We start from the raw sequence: 19,874 nt of genomic DNA on the forward strand, positions 1-19,874 counted from the left end.
TGCTCTAATGTGACTTTTATTGACCTACTTATTTTCTGAGGAGGGAAGGTGTTTCCAAGCTACTAAGTATTGAATTGCTCCGTGGTGCTTTCTAGAATCTAGGATTTCTTTTACCTCAAAGTGTTGTTCTCCTTCAACCATGATAGGAGGTGGTTGTGGTGGGATTTTTGATCATAAGGGTGAATGTTGTTCCCTTTTTAGCAAACTGCAGTGAAAGATTGGGTGTATTTGCCTAAGATTTTTGGGTAGTTCTAATTCTAATGTTACTGGGTTTATCATTCTTTTAATTGAAAGAGGTCCAATATATTTTGGTCCAAGTTTTTTAAAGGACTGTAGAGATTTTAGGTATTTTGTGGATAAATATACCATCTCTCCTACCCTGAATGGTGTGGGATTGACTCTCTTTTTGTCTGCCTGTGCTTTGTGTGTTTGCCTAGCTTCATCTAAAGCAGACATGTCAAACACAAGGCCCGGGGGCCAGATGCGGCCCGCAAAATGGTTTCATGTGGCCCGCGAAGCCATCCTGGAAACAGTGAGGGAACAGCCCCCACTGCCTTGGCCCTGGCCCAGAGACCCTCCTTCTGCCAGAGACCCTCAGATCTGTCCCATTCCTGCCCAGGCCCCCATAGGCACTCTTGATGCCAACAATGTAGAGCTGGCCACGCCCACCCACTAGGCCATATGCACTCTAGCTACACCCACCCAGTAGGCCACACCCACCCGGCCCCCTGAGGGCAACCGCACTGCTGATGCGGCCCTCAGTGAAATTGAGTTTGACACCCCTGATCTAAAGCTTTCCTAACAATTGGCCAGGTGTTTTGCAATTGTACAATCCATTCTTTCAGCAATGGGATTTCTGGTTTGTTTGGGATTAGTTCTGGCATAGGGTTGAAATTTTGATCGGTGGCTATTTGAAAAGGAGTGTAGCCTGTGCTGGAGTGGACTGCTTTATTGTAAGCACCTTCTGCGAAAGGAAGTAGGTCCATTCAATTTGTTTGCTGGAAATTAATAAAGCATCTTAAGTATTGCTCCAGTACTGAGTTCCCACATTCTGATTGACCGTTACCCTGAGGATGGTGACTAGATGTCAATCCCTGAGTAGTTTCTAAGAGGGATAAAAATTTCTTCCAAAACCTGGATGTAAATTGCATTCCCCTATCAGATATGATGCTTTGAGGTGCTCCATGCAGTCTGTAAATGTGCTGCACGAATAGTTTCACTAAGGTTTTTGCAGTGGGAATCTTTTGGCAAGGGATAAAGTGCACCTGTTTGGAAAACAAACCTGTGATTCCCCAGATGGCAGTGTTCCCATTACTTTCTGGTAACTCCACTATAAAATCCATGGTTGTTTTTTTTCAGGGGGCTGAGGGGTTCACCACTGGTTGTAACAGTCTGGGTGATTTCCCCTGCAGCCTCTTAGTGGTTGTGCATGTTTGGCAGCTGGCTATGTAGGTTTCTATGTCCTTTATCATGGATGGCCAACAAAATTTCCTTTTAGTTAAATGTAAAGTTTTTATAAACCCAAAATATCCTGCTGATTTTGTATCATAGCACAACTGCATGAAATTGATCCTCTGGGAGGCAGGTATGTATAACTTCTCACCCACCCAGGGTAGTCTGTCTTTGATTGTGCACATGTCTATTTTTATGGAACCATTCATCAGTTTCCAAAGACTTTCAGAATTCAGTTCCAGTTTGGCTATCCACCTGCAGCTTTATTTTAGCTTGGGCCCTGGTGGTTACTGGCGCTGCCAGTTGTTGTTCGGCCATAAGTGGTTTAGAGTCAGTGGCTCGTGTGCTGTTATATTGGGGCATGCGAGATAATGCATTCGCCAGGAAATTCTTTTCCCCCGGTAAGTGTTTGAGTGTGAAATGAAATCGGTGAAAATGTTGAGACCAGCGGGCTTGCTTAGGAGTAAGTTTCCTGGGTGTTTTTAATGTTTCCAAGTTTTTGTGGTCTGTCCAGACCTGGAAGGGGATTTTATTTCCTTCAAGGAAATGTTGCCACATAAGTAATGACCACCTCACAGCATACGCCTCGTTTTCCCACACGGCCCAACGTTGTTCTGTCTCCGTGAGTTTCCTGGATGTATATGCACATGGTTGCAATGCCCCTTCGTCCTTTTTCTGTAATAATACAGCTCCCACCACCACATCGCTTGCATCTGCCTTTATTACAAAAGGTTTATCAGGATTTGGGTGTCTCAGTTCAGGTTTGGCAGAAAAAAGTCTCTTTAGCCTCTCAAATACCGCTTGAGATTCCACTGTCCACTTTAGGAGCTGGCTGGGTTTTACTGGGGGACCCCCTCTTGTTTTCAACAAATTTGTGAGGGGCAGGGCTATTTGGGCAAACAAAGGGATGAATTGGCGGTAGAAGTTTGTAAAGGCCAGGAAACTTTGCAATTGCTTCCTTGTGCGGTGTGGTGCCCATTCTAATACTACTCTGACTTTCTCGGGGTCCATTTCGATGCCCTGCGGGGATATGCGATACCTCAGGTAATCTATTCTTTCCTGGTGGAATTCGCATTTTGATAATTTGGCATATAGGTGGGCAGCCCACAATTGTTTTAGAAGTGCTCTGACTAGATTAATATGCTTCTCTTTGGTCTTAGTGAAGATAAAGATGTCATTTAAGTAAACCAGGAGCCCCTTAAATAGGTGCTCTCTTAGCACTTCATTAATTGCATAAAAACTGTGGGGGGCCCTTGCAGTTCGAATGGCAGAACTTTGAACTGGTAGCAACCCATTAGACAATTGAATGCGGTCTTCCATTCGTCCACTTCCTTGATCCTAATGTGGTAGTATGCTTCTCTTAGGTCTAGTTTGGTAAAAATCCTTCCTTTTGATAGGTGGGATAGCATATCCTTCACTAGGGGTAGGGGGTACAACCTGTACAGGTTGCTTTCATTAATTGCATTAAGGGCCTGGTAATCCATGCATAAGTGCATAGTGCCATTCTTCTCCCTGAACAGGACCAGAGCGGCCACTTTGGGTTTGGCAGGCTCAATAAATCCCTTAAGTTTTTATTTATGAATCTTTCCATCTCCGCCGTCTCTTTAGGGCTCATGGAGTACAGCCTGGGCTTTGGTTATTTTGCCCCGGGTTTGATTTCTATAGCAGAGTCTGTGGGTCGGTGAGGGGTGAGTTCATCCACCTGTTCCTCACTGAAAACTTCAGCAAGATCCCGGTATTCTTCCGGTATTTCTGGTAACCCCTTCTCTTTCCCCACTGATGCTGTCTCCGCTCCTTGGGTTTGGGGGGTCCTTTGGGGTTTTAAGTTTGTATGGTCCCCCTCTGGGAAGTTGAGTTCTGTTGTCCTCCAATTTACCCAGGGGTTTCATTTCTTTAACCATTCCAGCCCTAAAATCATTGGGCATTCCATGCCTGGGGTTACTACAAACATTATGTCTTCCTCATGGGTCCCCAGGGACAGGTGAACTGGTAAGGTTGCTACGGTAGCTGGTACCTCCCCCCCCCACTATGGACCCATCTAACTGGCCAAAGGAGATTGGTTGCTTTAGTCTCCCTGGAATGCCCAAATTCCCCACTAGCATTGGGCTAATGAGGCAGCAGGTGCAGCCAGAGTCTATTAGGGCTTTTACTTTGACAGCTTTGGGCATGAAGGAAGCTAATATAGTCACTGTCTTAAGGAAGGGTGGAATGGATCAACTTACCAGGGTTTTGCCCTCTGAGCTGTCCACCGCCCCTGCGGTGTAGGCTGGAGTCCCCTCCCATTCCTTGGCAGGGGTTGGGGACTCTACAGCCTCTATCCTCCTCATGGCAGGTTCTTTTGGTTTGGCTGGGGACTTCCCTGATCTCCTGGCCAGTGATGGGTCTGATTCGTGCTGAGGGGCTTTTGAGCGACATTCTGCAGCGCAGTGGCCCTCTCTCCCACATTTGAAACAGCCCATTGACCTTTTAGCCATCGCCGGTAGCTTCACTGGCTCACGCGTCTGCTCAGGGAGTGGGCGGCCCCATGGTTTTCCTCAGTGGTGCCTCTTCAGTAGGTCTATCTCCACCTCCTCTGCCAGGATGTACCAGTCATCGAGGTGGTATGGGTCCCCTTGAGGCAGATAACCATCATACAGGTCGTAGTTTAGGCCGTCTTTGAAATGACTAAGGAGGATATCTTCTGGCCAGTTCAGCTTGTTGGCAATGGCCCGGAATTCTTGTGTATATTCAGCCACCGGCTGTCTGCCCTGCGTCACTGTTTTGATTCTCTCCCAGTCCTTGCAATCAGCCAAGGGGTCCTCAAACTGCCTCCTCAAGGATGACATGAACCGGTTGAAGTTGTTGAGTTCTGAGGCATTGGAATCATGCAGCTTCACCACCCAGTCTGCGGCCGGTCCATCCAGGGTGGATTGTACAATGCGGATGCAGGTGTTGCCACTGCGGATGTCCCGTCCATATTCTTCCATATAACTGAGGACAAATATAACTTAGGAAAAACCCCAGGTGTGGTGGCCCCCCCTGAATTTTGCTTCCAGAGGTGGGAGTCTTTGAATGGATTGGTGCCTTCGCTGCTGGTGGTATTGCCCCCCCATCCTAATCCCCAGCTGCGGGTCGGCGGGGGGTGGGTGCTGCTGAGGTGGTAGCTCAGGGTTCAGCGGACGGCCCTGTCACTACAGGTTCTGGATCCCCCCCACTGTCTCTCCAGCTGCAGCTCCAGGCGCTGGTGCGGCTGCGGGACTCAGGTTTCTCCTCCCTTACAGAGCCAAGGTTTTTTTTTCATCAGGTCAATAGCTTTCTCTAGGATCCAGTCTGCATGTGGTGTATAACTCCCGTCCTCTCCGCTGATGTGCAGGGAGTTTTCCATTTCTTGTTTCCATTCGGGTTGGTGACTGCCCCGTCTCAGGGACACTTTCCTCGATGCCTTTTCCCACTCGCTTTTCCTTCCAACGCCTATTGACCACTGCAGTTTGTGGTTGCGCATCTCCACCACCTCTTCCCCGGAGACATATGATGCTTTGGCTCCCGATAGTTGGTGGGATTTCAGTCGGGGGGAAAGCTCCCTTTCCATGGGGCTTCCCTCCTTCCTCATCATTAGACATTGTATTTTTTGCAAAGTCCCCCGGTAAGGTTCTTCTTTCCAGGTTGACTCTTTATGCACATCCTGTCTAATGTCAGAACCCACTTCAGCCCACATCTTAGGAAAGGACTCTAGGAGACAAGGTTTTCTAAGTAGGAACTTTTACTAAGAAATAGGAGATGGCAGGTATAATAGACAGGCTTTGAAGAATCCCCTCACATCGATATTTTTAAAGTGTCCCCAAGCAAACTCCACCCCTCAGTTCATTCGGTCAGTTCCAGATCATCCAAGCTACAGGTGGTCAGCCCCTCGTGGGACAAGAGAAACAGCAGTCCGTTAGTAGCAGGATCATTCCCACCCTCTCACATTTCATCCAGAGAAACAACCCAGATTCCGGAGGCTTTCATTCCTCACTTTCCACCCTTTTTCCTAGCTGTCCTCAAGATAAGAGGGGAATGCCTGGTAATTGGTTATATTGTGATGGATACCAGGCAGGCGGAATACACAAAAGGTTACAGTTAAGGAAGGAAGTGAAAGTAATAAAATCCCATGCTTCTCCCTTCTCCTTGGGAATGGCAGAATCCAGGGGAGGGTGAGATTTGGGTTTTGCACAGAAGAGATAGTTAGAAATGAAATATAAATGGATTCTGACACACTAGAAAGAAAAAAGAGATGCCGACTTTTGATAGTAATAAATGTCCATAAGGATCAATATATTCTTGTATTGTTACCATATTAACCTCTTGCCTAACTAATAGCATAATTCAAGCAGTTTAATACTATTACCACTAATGTATGAAAACATTTATTGCTTTTTGTCTAAGGTCAAGTGTAATATTCATTTATCTGTCAAATTTCTAGGCTGTCTAATTCCAAATAACCCTTGGCAGCTTCATAAATTTGAAAACAATGTACAACATGGTACAGAACATAAGCAGTATACAAGGGGAGATTCCAAAAGGTAGGTCCACTTCCTGCATCCCATTAAAGAGCATCATTTAATTTAGTGGTTCCTACTCTTTCCACCTTGGCGGCTTGGCACGTGTGTGTGAGTGGTAGGTGCACAAATGTGCACACAGCTCCATTGGTATGAAGATGGGCACATGCACCCTCCACTCATGCAAATGGAACTTTGCACATGAGTGGAGGACACTTGTGCTCAAATCTCTACTCTTGTGAGCAGAGGGCACTTGACCAGAGGGTGCTTGTGCTTCCATGTGTGAGCTGACAGTGCTTGAACACTAAGCTCCATTCGAATGGAGCTTTGTGAACAAGCACAAGGGCCCACTGCTTGCCCAAGTGGAGCTTCCCACTCGTGTGCTTGCTCACTGCTTACACAAATGGAATTTCACTCACATGCTTGCCCATCACTCACACAAACTGGTTTGAAACATGTCATGGCCCGGTAGTGGGCCACAGCCCGGGGGTTGGGGAGCCCTGATTTAATTGACAGAACCTGAAGCAAGCCAGCTGTGTTGGAGCAAATAGAGACAGGTGGTGCCTCAGATAGTAGGCCCTATTGCAATGTAGGACTATATCATAATCAGCATCTTGAAGTGCCCACAATTCCAAATGGCAACCAATGCAGTTCACATAGCAGGGCATGCTCATCACTGCTTGCCCTGCACATTCTGGATCAGCTGTAATTTCTGGGTGATCTTTAAAGGCAGCCCCATCTGGACCACATTGAAGATCACCATACCGTGAGAGCTTGTGAAGAGAGTCTCTTGTTCCAGAAATGTGTGCAACTGGTGCACAAGCTGAACCTGTGGAAGACTTTCATGGCCATAGTTGTCACTAGCTCTTTTAATCAGGAATAGAACGTCCAGGACGGCCCCTATGTTGTGCACCAGTCCTGAGCAGTGCATATACTGTATACCTGAAAATATATTCACACTCAGAAAAATTCATCCAAGGGCCAATGGCACTTAGTAGCTAACAGTATTTTGAAATAACTGCAAAGTAAATCTTCTGAATTCTAAAAAAATTATTGGAAAAGAGTAATTAATCAGTGTTTTACAAGTGTTGCAAGTTATAAATCTATGGTCTTCTTCTATGCATAAGGCTGTAGCTCTCTGTAGGACTGAGCAAAGACCTATTCCTTCTGAACTACCTGGACAGAGGATACATGCAGATCACCAGTGGAACAACAGGATATTACATAGTTCTCATGTGGAACCAGGAAAGGAAGAAATAAACCATTTCTGAGCTATATATGGATTAATTTGAATAGATATGTCACACTCTCACTGGGAAAAGCTCATAAGCATAAATACCGTAAAATGTGTGACCTAACATTTGTAGACATATTTTCAGTTATTATATTTTTAAAACTGACAAACCATACCTAAATCTAAGTAACTTTAAAATAGCTTAAATAATAAAAGAAAAATGCAGAGGTTTGAAGGAACTAAATGTCACATTGATGTTTTGTCCTATGTTTTTCAAAGAATACTTTTTCATATGATCTATTTACTGGAATCTAGAAGAAAACTTGCATTCCAAGAAAAGGTTTTTCTTTTAAGTTATAATATTAGCTGATGGCTATTAAGACCATTTTTATTTTTTTGTCTTTTTGCCTTCCTTCTTTTTTTCCTTATCCTTTCCTTTTCCTTTGTCTTTTTCTTTCCCTTTCCCCTTTCCAGTATCTTCCTTCTCTGTCAGTGACTTGATTCTTGCTTTTCCTAGAGGAGTCTTTGCATACCAAACCTAGGAAATCAGATAGAAATATTTTTACAAAGCCTGAAAATACATGCATAACCTTGTTTTGAGAGCAGTACATTTCTAGAACGTTAGGTCAATCAATCAGAATAGAGCTGGAAGCGACCTAGGAGGTCTTCTAGTTAGTACAGGGCTTTTCAGCCTTTTCACAGACTGAACCACTTTTAGGACATGACAATATTCAAGTACCACCAGTACTTAGCAAGGTGTCAAAACTTGACTTAAAAAAGGGGGGGGAGGATTTTGGGTTTTACTGATTAGATTCATTTGTTGTTATGGAAATGGATATACTATTTATACTATTATGGAAAAGTAAAAAGTTGAGGTTCGGTGTTAATGCTTCATTCTACTGCAACAGAGGAAGTCAGAAGTCAGTGCCTTTTCTTTTTCCCTTCTCCCCCTCCCTTCCCCCCTTTTTCCTCCACACTGTGTCCTACTATTTGCTTTTGTACTTTTTATTTTATTCTATAATCTATTATTCTATAATCTAATAAAATGTACAAAATGTAAAAAAAATACCAGTTTTAATTTCTTTGGTAGTGGTTCCTTTGCTGAATCACTTTCCCTTTGCACTGACAAATGTATGATGAATTTATCCATATTTATTAATATGCACTACTACCTTGGTGGTCAGGTGGCTGGTCGGCCCTTGTCCCTCTCTCCATCTCCTCACTCTTTTTCCTCCCAACCTGCTGGGCTTTCCTTCCACAGCTTCTTCTTCCCTCTTTTTCCTCCCTGCCTACTGGGCTCTCCTTCCATAGCTGCTTCTTCCTTCTCTCTTTTTCCTCCCTGCCTGCTGGGCTCTCCTTCCACAGCTTCTTTCCTCTTTTTCCTCCCTGCCAAAGTAGTTGGGGATTGTGATTTATTACAACTGTAGGAGTGGGGAGCTCAACTTTTACTTTGTAACTTTTGGGGGGTGAGAAGTTTCAGTCTTGGGTTCACCTTTGTTTGTGCTGATACTATGTAGCCAATAAAAGTATTCTTTGAGGAAAGCAATTGCCTCAGAGTTCTTATTTCTACTGGTCTCATCTATCGGAACTATGACATTAACCCAAGACTGCAAAATTCAATACCGCAAGGGGTCCTGAGCCCTGGTCACCTACCTATACCTTGGGAGGACAACAAAGACTCAGGGAAGATGCAGAGATGGAAAAGAAAGGGGAGTCAATCTTGAGCCTTGGAGCGGCAGCAGCAGATGGGATACAGGCTGCTGCTTTGGTGGAGAGTGTGGTCCTAACAGCCGGAGCAAGACCAAAGGCCCGTGAAGTCCCATTGGAGAAGCTGACTCAGAGGGAGGAAGCAATCGTCCTTGTGGGGACTTGGAGGTCAAACGCTGCCCTGCCACTTAAGAGCATGCTGAAAGCTGCAGAGGTCTCACTGCAAGGCTTCCAATCACCTGTAGCTATGAAAGCTAAATGGCCGGCAACCTGGGACGAATCTGGGAAGTGGAAGTACCTGACCGCAATCCACAGCCACTCGATGGAAAGTCTGAGGGAGAAGTTTGACCAGTTGGAGATGGGTGAAGGAGGGCAAGCGATCTGCCAGATGATCTCAGGGGCAAGAAGACAAGTGGTCCCATGCGCCTTCACAACCCTGAGAGGTTGGCCTGCGAGAGAGTATGTGAGGGACTTTCAGAGAGTGGCAGGACAGATTAGGCAGTGGCCCGAACAGTCATTGATCCACTACTTCAAAGCGGGATTGGATCATAATCTATTCCAGATTTGCATCTGCAGGAGGGGGAATCCTGATTAACTCCATGATTGGGACCATTTGGCTACAAATTTGGATATTGAACTGACATGGTACCATAAGCCTGCAGCTTGTGGACCTCAACCAAGGCGAGATCTGGGGAGGCATCAACTGCTGCAGCATCCGTTCCACCTGCCCCGATGTGTGGATCTGTTTGAGCTCCTGTTGGATCTCAGATCAAGTGCTTCAGGTGTGGGCAACATGGGCATCGAGCTGCAGATTGATCGGTTCTTTTCTCTCCACTGAAAAGTGTGAGCACAGCTCCCACAAAGCCTAAGAGGCAACCTCGACCAGCGTGAGAGAAGTCGAATTAGGTCAGTCAGGAGCAAATTGTACAAATCACCCCTCCTCCAAAGGAGAAGCAAGAAGAATCAGCTGAACGCCTGCCCGTAGCTGATCCATATGACAGCGATGACATAGGGGAAGATGACCCAATGGTGAGTCAGCCTATAAAATGTTAGTTAAGATGAATCTAGAACAGTGATGGTGAACCTTTTAGAGACCAAGTGCTCAAACTGCAACCCAAAACCCACTTATGTATCGTTGTGTGCCAGGTGGGCGTGGCCCATTGGGTGGGCGTGGCCCATTGGGTGGGCGTGGCTGCGGTGATAATGACAGACTGGGTGGGACTAAAAAGTTCAATCAATTCCAACTTTGCGAGATCTTTTTTTCCCCACGAGAAGTTGAAATTGATTGATTGATTGATTGAACCTTTTTTTTTGCACATGGTGGCAGAGGCCTAAAGCGAAAAGGTTTTATAAAAAACCCAGCTGAAGGCCTTGGACTGGGGCCATGGCGCGCATGCCCACAGAGAGGGCTCTGCGTGCCACCTGTGGCACCCGTGCCATAGGTTCGCCACCACGGACCTAGAAGATGACTACGTTAAAGAGTATATAGTAAACTAGACAAAAATTTTGGGATATAATATAATGCTAGATAAATGGGAGAAAGTACTAATGAATGGACTAAAATTCATGTAAAATTATAGTTTGAAAGAAAACTTTTACAAAATAATGTATTTGTCAGAACCCATATTTCATTAAGGGGCTCTTTCTAATTCTATTCTTTCTATTTTTCTGGGTTCTGCCATGTTCCTGGAGGGGAGGGGGGAAATGCTGCGGGATGTTTCTTTGTTTTCTCTATTGCTACAATGTAACACTTTTGCTGTCTCCGCATACACACTCTTTGAACTATCTTTCCCCTTGATGTCAGCTTGAAGGGGGGAGGAGAAAGGAATGCACCTATGGCAACTGGTTTATCTCTGCTTTCGGAAGGGAAGGTGCAAACAACACTGCGAACCTGGGAAAGACCAGCGTTGTCACCAATTTCCCACAATGGACTTAACACGTGATGATTGGCCCATTTGAACTGACCGGATAAACTACTGGGGTGGGGTTTGCTTGGGACTCCTTTAACCTATTGATCTGAGTGGGAAACCCTCAGATCCTGTCTATTATGCCTGCCATCAGCTTCTCCTAATAAAAGTTCCTTTTGGAAGAAACTGCTTTCATGAGTTCTACTTTCTTAGGATGAGGTTTTGAATTGGTCCCTGACAGTATTGTTGGTACTTGACCCCAGACAGACTAATGAAAATGTATAACTAGTAAGAGTTGGAAATGTAGTCAAAATCCAGGTTCATCATACGTGGTTGTCTTCCAAATATGTGAAAACATACTGGAAAAACTTATCAATGACAATGCATAAAATATTTAAGATACAAATATTAATGAAATGTGAAGCTTTTCTTTTAGGTGTTATGGACAAGCCAGTTAAAAAACAATTTGGGGTGCTATTCCTTCACTGTCATGGCCCCATTGGAGCCTGGTTCGGAGGAGTTGGAACTGGGATCGTCCAACAAGCATAGCATATCTATCTCCCTTGGCATTTCTGAAGAGGCCAGAGGCTGAGGATGATGCTGTCCTAGGCCTCTCAGCCACTGGGGGAGAGGGTCGACCAGATAGAGAGCTGCCTGCCTGCACAGACACAGGGGAGGACTGGCTGCTGACAGGCAGTGGTGCTGATAGGCAGATCTCCTCTGATGAAGAACAGCTGCCTACTCCACTCAATCTAAGGGCAAGGAAAGCAGAGCGTAGGCAAGCCCAGAGAAGGGCTGCCTCATCAAAAAGAACACTTGGACTGGAGTAACTTAAGGAGAAGGCGTGGGGGGTTAGTCTTTGCCATAAACAATTGTATACTTTGGCTTATACTCCCCTGGCTTTGACTCGTGCCTGTTGCTGTTTGCTTTGCCTTGCTTGGAAGATTGCTCTTCGCATTTTGTTTTGGACCTTGCCCTTCTCTTGAGGATTGCTTTTGACCTTTGCTACACTATGACTTTGGAACTGCTTGCTGCCTTGGGCCTTTTCTTTGCCCTGAAGACTGCCATTGTCTTGTGCCTGGACTCTGCCTTGTGGACGGGACTTGGAACCCTGGACCTTGTCCTATGAGCATGCTCCTACTCTGTGGACTTTATTTGTACTATAGAGGCTGTTGTTTAGGGGACTGAGGGTGATTGAGGGTGGTAGCATAGGGTAGCCTTACCGGTCATTGGAGGGCCATTTGCTGGAACATTTGTTTAGAGAAATAAAGGTGCCTTGACCACCTGGATCATAACATATAGGGTGACGGCTGCAAGGATTGTACTTGCCAAGCAGTGGAAAGAAAAAGGGATGCCAACTGTTGAAGAATGGATTTTAAAATTGACTGAAGTAGCAGAAATGGTGAAATTTACTGCTTTGATCAGAGATAATGGAGTAGACAGCTTTAAAAGAGACTGGAATTTATGGACTTTCTACATGCTAAATACAATAACAGATGGTTAACAGGGATTTGAAGATTAGTATAATGTTTAGCTTAACCTGTTAACTGCTCTTTCTTCATATACACACACACACATACACACACACACACATATTTGTAAAAGGGGAGGAGACCTTACTGTTTTTTCTTTTTTTTCAGCATTCAGTCAGGGCGGATTCTATATGTAAAACGTTAAATCAATTTGGTATTTGGATCACTTTTTTCTTTTTTGTACACCATTTTTGTTGTTACTGTTAGTGCTGGATGTATGTTTTTGTTTTGTATTTTATTTTTTATGATAAAACAAAATAAATATACTTAAAAAAAAGAAAGACAAAAAGGACAAGTATAAAAAGTGGAAAAAGGGGCACATAACTAAGCATATAGCCTGAATCTGAAAAGATGAAGTTAGAAAAGCGAAAGCTCAAAATGAATTAACACATGCAACACATGTAAAAAATATTAAATAGGTTTCTTTCAACAAGTAATGTTAAAAAATTCTAATAAAATATTTATACAAAAAAAAGAAACAAGAAAAAACTCAAGGAAATGATCAGTCCACTAAAGGGAGAAAATAAAACTGTTTAATTCATTATTTGCATCTATATTTATGCAAAAGGAAAAAAAACAGTCCAATCCATCAAAAATAGTACTGTAAAAAGACAGATTGGATTACAATTCAAAATAGGCAAGAAAATGGTAAGATGACACCTATCCACTTTAAATGAGGTCAAATAGCCAAGAGCAGATAGATTACATCCCAAAATTCTGAAGGAAGTGGCAGATGTGATTTTGGAAGTGCTAAACCATTCTTTCAAAGTTTCTGGAACAGTGGAGAACTACCAGAGGATTGGAAAAGAGTTGATGTGATTCCCATCTTCATTAAAGGAAAAAAAATGGATCAAGGAAACTACAGATCAATTAGCCTGACTTCAAAACCTGGGAAGATCCTGGAAAAGACAGTTAAGCAATGGATCTGCAAACACCTAGAAACAAGCAAAGCTATTAGTAGAAGCCAACATCAGTTTGTCAAAAAACAGATCATGTCAAACCATCTTTATTGCATTTTTTGACAAAGTGGACGAGGGAAATACTGTGGACATAGTACACTTGAACCTCAATAAGACATTTGACCAAGCAGACCATAACCTGGTTCTTGGTAAGATAGAAAAAATGGGATAGACCTCATCATCACCAGATGAATTCGTAACTGGCTAATTAAATACACTAAACATGTAATACTCAATGGAACGGTATCCAAGGTTCTGTCTTAGGCCCAGTATTCTTCAACATCTTCATAAATGATTTAGATGAGGGGATAGAAGAGGATCCCATCAAATTTGCAGACAACACCAAGATGGGGGGGGAATAGCCAATAATTTAGAAGACAGCCTCAAGATCCAGAAGGATTTTGGGGCTTCCGGTGGCTCCGCCGGCGCTGGAGACAGCCTTCCCGGGCTGCCCGCGGCTCAGCTGTGTGATTTTCGCCCGAAACAGCGCCGATCAGCTGTTCGGGCGAATTTGAAGCCCCCTCCTCGGGAGAAGAGGAGGGGGTGAGCTCCCAGGTAGGGGTAGAGTTCTCCAGGGCTGCCTGAGCTTTGAGCTTGGGCGGCTGAAGGATTGAACTCCCCCGTAGCCTGGGTTGCTCCCAGCTGGCCAGCGTCTCTGCTCTGGATTTTATGGAGCAGAGCCAGGCGTCTGTGACCATCCCTGCCTGAAGGAAAGACTATGAAAGGAAAAGAGCAGGCAGAGCGGTACAAGAGGGAAAGATGAAGAGGATTATTTTATTCTACTCTCGAGCTTGATGGACTTTTTCTAAAACTTAAAGTGAAAGTGCGTCACAACTGTAAGTAAAAGATGGCGGCTAAACCTCCTCCTAAAAATTTCCGGAGTGCAGGAAATTCTCCGGTGCAACAACATTCATTATTGCAGGCGCTGCATTCTTCTGATGTATTGACATTGAAGGATCTTGAAAAGCATACCCAGTTAATTTTGGAATCAATGGGTGTTAAATTTCTACAGATGGAGGAGAAATTGCAGAAATTGGAGGAGAGAATGGAAGAGAGGATGGAACAGAAATTTAGAGAGATGAAGGTAGACATTTTGACTTCAGTGCATAAAGTAGCTGTATGTGTGGAAGATCTGGAGGAAAAAGTGGAAGATTTGACTCAAAAGAATGCTATATTAGAAGCAAAAGTATTGGAAATTGAAGAGTTAAAAGACAAAATGGATAACGAACTGAGTCTGGCTCAATTTTACCAGATGCAGTTTGCTGTTAGAATTAGAGGTTTAAAAGAGAATATTAAGGAAGACCTAAAGCAGCTGGTCTCAGAGGCTTTTGAGGTGGTATTGAATCAGCCAGCATCTGAAATAAAACAAGGCATGGACAAAGTGTTTCGTGTGAACTCGTGGATTGCTAAACAGAGAAAGCTGCCTAGAGATGTGGTGGTTTATTTTTTAAAAAGGGAAATTAGAGATGAAGTTATACAAGCTGCCTATGATACTAAAGTTGTGATTGCTGATCAAGAAGTTCTGGTTTTAAAAGAAATTCCTCCAAAGATTTTAAAGAGAAGGAAGGACTTTATATTTCTTGTGCAAGAGCTTAAGCAACGAGATATAAGGTTCAGATGGGAGATTCCACTTGGCTTGAGCTTGACGTATGAAGGCAAAAGGTATTGTTTGGTTACTGTGAAGCAAGCGCGTGATTTTTACAACAATGTTTTAAAAGTAATCCCATCAATACTTTCGGAAGATGCAGAGGGATCTGGAGAAGGAGAATATCAAGAGGATGAAGATGGACAAACAGATGAGAAGGGTGTAGGAGGAGATCAAGCCATAAATCTTTTGGATGACCTTAGAGAACAGAGAGTGACGCGTGCTGCTTTAAAACGTTCAAAGAAGATTAAAAAATAAGACTTGCAGAAATCTATGGAACTTCTATAATGTACTTACAGCTAAGCAGTGGACAATGGACTAAATTTACTAAATACTTACAGTTAAGCAGTGGAACTAATGGATTAAATTTACTACAGAGGAAATGGAAGAAAGCTTTATGGGCTAATGTGGGTTAATTTGTGTAAGAATTATCTATTATAGACTATTTTGGTTAGAGAGTGATTAGGATAATAGGGATAGGTGTTTGTGGTGTGTAAATGAGAATTTGTTTAGTAAATAGACAATTGTGGAAGAATGTAGACAGTGGAGGAAGGTTTTCTGTTTTTTTTTTCTTTTTTAACATGAATGACGCTAGTTTTTTTTTTATCTTAGTTTTCTATATATATTTAATATTATTAAGGATTGGTTTATTTTATATAAGCTAGAGAGTGATGGATTTTAGAGTTTATAGTTGTTAGTATATGATTGTTTATGATTGTTTTTTTTAGATATATACCTTGTATTTAGCTCTGGGAAGTCAGGGGGGGGTAGGGGGGAGGGGGGGAAGTAGGGGGGAAGGAGGGTGGGAAAGGGGGGAGTTAGGGGGGGAGGGGGAGGGGGGAGGTAGGGGGGGAGGAGGGCAGGGGAAGGGGGGTTTTTTAAAGGAAAACTGTATTTTAAAACTTTTCAATAAAAAAAAAAAAAAAGATCCAGAAGGATTTTGATAGACTTGAACACTGGGCACTATCCAACAAAATGCAAGTCAGTGGTGATGTAAGATCGTACACTTAGGCAAGAAAACCAAATGTACAGGTATAGAATAGGTGATATTTGGTTTGACAGCAGTAGTTATGAGAGGGATTTAGATGTCCTAGTATACAAACACTTAAATATGAGCCAGCAATATGCTGCAGCTACCAAAAAAGCCAATGAGGTCCTAAGCTGCATCAACTGGGGGATAGTATCAAGGTCAAGTGTTTTGTATCACTTTATACTGATTTGTTAAGACCACATTGCATCCAGTTTTAGTTACCATGATACAAAAAAGATGTTGAAAGAGTGCAGAGAAGAACAAGATGATTAGCAAGCTGGACGCTAAGACATATGATGGTTACAGGAAGTGGGAAGGTATAGTCTAATGAAGAGAAGGAGTAGGGGTGACATGATAGCAGTCTTCCAATATTTGAGGAGCTGTCACAGAGAAGAGGGGGTCAACCTATTCTCCAAAGCACCCAAGGGCAGGATATTAAGTAACGGATGGAAACTTAAGAGATCTCCTTAAAATAAGGAGAAATATCCTGTCAATTAGAACTATCAATTAGTGAAGTAGCTTGCTTTAGTTGTGGGTGCTTCATTACTAGAGGTTTTAAGAAGAGATTGCATAGCCATTTATCTGCTAGAGTGGGGGCTGAAGTAGAAGACCTCAAAGGTCCCTTCTAACTCTATTCTGTATTCTGACTTCCTCACTGCTTAATAACCTATTGTGTTGGAACCAGATGAAATTGATTCTGATTCATTGGAATCAGAATAAATTTTTATTACGGTCAAAGACCAGCACAAAAGTTAAAAATTAAAATAAATACATTCTCTAAAAATATTGGAAAACAACTTAGTAAAGTAGTATGATGAATAAGGATTGTTAGTTTTTTAGATATCTTTTCCTTTTCATCATTGTAGCAGCACAAAATTTTGCTATTGTAGGAGTGGTGGCTGGATTTGAATCCTGAGGTAGTTGGTTCACATAGAAATTATCTGAACTCCCTAGAAATATAGGGAGAACCTATATTGTTCTGATGTCCCTGTAGAACCTGCAGCACAATAGAACATGTGAGATATCTTCAACTTCCCCATTGCCACATGTACACATTCACTCAGCTATTGGAGTTATATCATACCTGCCCTGTAAGAGTGCTGAGGGGAGGATATTAAGTTGGGCTCTAAAAATGCTATTCTACTCTTAGGAAAAGTTAGATCTTTCAGATACCTTGCTGGTTCCCACATACTCTGGTTTGTCTTCAGATCATATATATTCATTAGAAAACATACTTCTGAATGTATTGAGCAAAAGCAACAACATTCTGAATGCTACTTATTCCTCCACAGAAAAAAAAGGCAAATCTCTTAACCTTAAATGTTTCTTCTTCTTCTTTGTACACTGGATCCTGTCTTGCTAGGCACGTTAGGAATTCAACAGCAGTTAGTGGCTTCTTACTCAGCTGCATTCGGCGTCTTTCAGTTAGGACTGCTTGGACTGCTCGAAGAATGGGTCCCTGAGCATAACCATCAGAAACCTGTGCCAGGCAACTGATATTTAGTTGTTTGGAGAGAAGTCCTCCATTTTGCTGAATGAAGTGTTTCCATAAAACTGTTAAAATGGTTATAAAAGCAACAGTTAGAAAGCTGAATTCACTGAATAATAATCATAGTAGTAGGTGACATGCAAAATATTAATTATTTTTAACTATTTGATTTTACAATTGTTTCCTCATTTTAAAGCTATTAAAAATTTTGATATCTTTTTTGCAGGAAAAGGATTATACTTTTTATTCCGACAGACATCAATCTTTTTCCAGGATCGATTTTATTTTGTTATTTTGTTGACTAATGATTTTTTTTAAGGACTAAAAAGGTGAAGATTTGTGCAAGAACTATTTCTGATCATAGTCCAGTTTGGCTAGAGATTGATAAGGAGAATAGAGACAGGCGCTCGTGGCGCGTAAATGAGAATTTGTTTAGAAATCAGAGAAACGTGGAAGAATGCAAACAGCGGATGAAGGATTTTTTTGAAATTAATATGAATAAGGGCACATCTATGGACATGGTTTGGGATGCTAGCAAGGCCTATATGAGAGGGGTGTTGATATATATGAATAATAAACATAGACGTGCTGTGGAAGCTAGGAGGAAAGAACTGGAGAATGAAATAAAGGAAAAAGAAAAGGCTTTGATTTTGAATTCAGAGGATGTGAAGACTAAGGAGGCTATTAAACTGTTAAGAGGACAATTTGATAAATTAATGGCTGACCAAGTGGCAACCAATTTGCGGTTTGCCAGGCATAATACTTTTTGCAACGCTAACAAACCAGGTAGATGGTTAGCTTATAGATTGAGGAAAAAACAAAGGGCTTCTAATATAGACAAAATTGAGTATAAAGGAAGGGTTGTGTTTCAACAGGATCTTATCAAGGATGCTTTTGTGGATTTTTATTCTAAATTATATGCTAAGGAGAAGATTAATGAAAAAGACATTGAAGGTAGATAAAGCACCAGGTACGGATGGTTTGTCTGCGGCTTACTACAAAAATTTACAATTAGAGATGATGAAACCGTTAAAGGAACTGTTCCAGACAATCCAGAGGGGGGGAAAGGTGCCACCGTCTTGGAGAACAGCTTTTATTTCTTTGATTCCGAAGGAAGACCAAGATGCTACTCAAGTTAAAAATTATAGACCGATATCGCTTTTAAATACAGATGACAAGATATTTGCTAAGGTTTTGGCTAATAGACTGATGAGGGTTCTGCAACAGGTGATTCATGGGGACCAAACGGGGTTTATTAGTGGTAGGCAAATGAAAAATAATGTGAGGCATATAGTTGATGTGTTAGAGTTTTTGGAAAGGAACAACCAGATCCCTGCGGCGCTAATTTTTCTAGATGCTGAAAAAGCTTTTGATCAATTGAATTGGCAATTTTTGATGAAAGTTTTAGACAAAATGGATTTTGGGGAAAATTTTTTACAACCGATTAGGGCATTATATCAAAAACAAACTGCCCGAATTATAGTTAATAATAGTCTGACAGAAGCATGTAATATTGAGAAGGGCACAAGGCAAGGGTGTCCGTTATCGCCCTTGTTATTTGTGTTAACATTAGAGATATTATTGGTTAAAATACGGAATTCGGAAAAAATTAAGGGGATACAAATTAGAGATCAGGATTATAGATTGAGAGCATTCGCAGATGATCTGGTTGTTACAGTGACCCAGCCAGAGAACTCTGTTGTGGACCTGATGGAGATAATAACACAATACGGGAAGGTTTCTGGATTTAAAGTTAATATACAGAAAACCAAAATTCTGGCCAAAAATATGACAGTTTCGCAAAAGGCTCTCTTAGAAGGATTAACTGGATTTGAGATTGTTAAAAGGGTTAAATATTTGGGGGTGCTTTTGTCGCCCTCTAATACAAAGTTATATAAAAATAATTATGAAAAATTATGGGGGAAAATTCAAAAAGAATTGGAGAGTTGGGAAAAATTGCAATTGTCTTTGTTGGGACGGATCGCAGCAGTGAAAATGAATGTCCTGCCTAAATTTTTATTTTTATTTCAAATGATACCGATTCTTAAGAAAGATTCTAATTTGGAGGAATGGCAGCGAGGTATCAATAAATTTGTTTGGGCAGGGAAAAGGCCACGAGTTAAACTTAAGATTATGCAGGATACTCGTGAGAGAGGTGGTCTTAAAATGCCTAATCTTAAACTATATTATGAAGCTGCTGCATTAGTAGGAATAAGTGATTGGATTAATTTGACACAAGAGAGATTATTAAATCTTGAGGGCCACGATTTGTTGTTTGGCTGGCATGCATATTTGTTGTATGACAAGAAGGTAGACAACGTGTTTAGAGTGCATATTTTAAGACAGGCATTGTTGAGAGTTTGGAAGAAGTATAGACATAAGCTAGATTGTAAGATACCACTGTG

General features: G+C 42.3%; 1 protein-coding gene across 6 annotated transcripts in view; it reads right to left on the reverse strand.

Moving 5' to 3' along the window:
* Nucleotides 1–7,046: 7,046 nt before the first annotated feature.
* The window catches only part of DRC11 (dynein regulatory complex subunit 11), a 175,177-nt gene continuing 162,349 nt past the window's right edge, over nt 7,047–19,874 (reverse strand). For all 6 annotated transcript variants that reach the window (XM_083350791.1, XM_083350789.1, XM_083350790.1 and 3 more), the window contains 2 exons: nt 17,296–17,534; nt 7,047–7,738 (listed from right to left, as the gene is read on the reverse strand). In XM_083350791.1, the coding sequence (XP_083206917.1) occupies nt 7,589–7,738; nt 17,296–17,534 (389 nt within the window). In that variant the 3' untranslated portion in view covers nt 7,047–7,588. The remainder of the gene's footprint in view (nt 7,739–17,295; nt 17,535–19,874) is intronic.

Source organism: Vipera ursinii (genome assembly GCF_947247035.1).
Source record: "Vipera ursinii genome assembly, chromosome: 1".
Lineage (NCBI taxonomy): Eukaryota > Metazoa > Chordata > Lepidosauria > Squamata > Viperidae > Vipera > Vipera ursinii.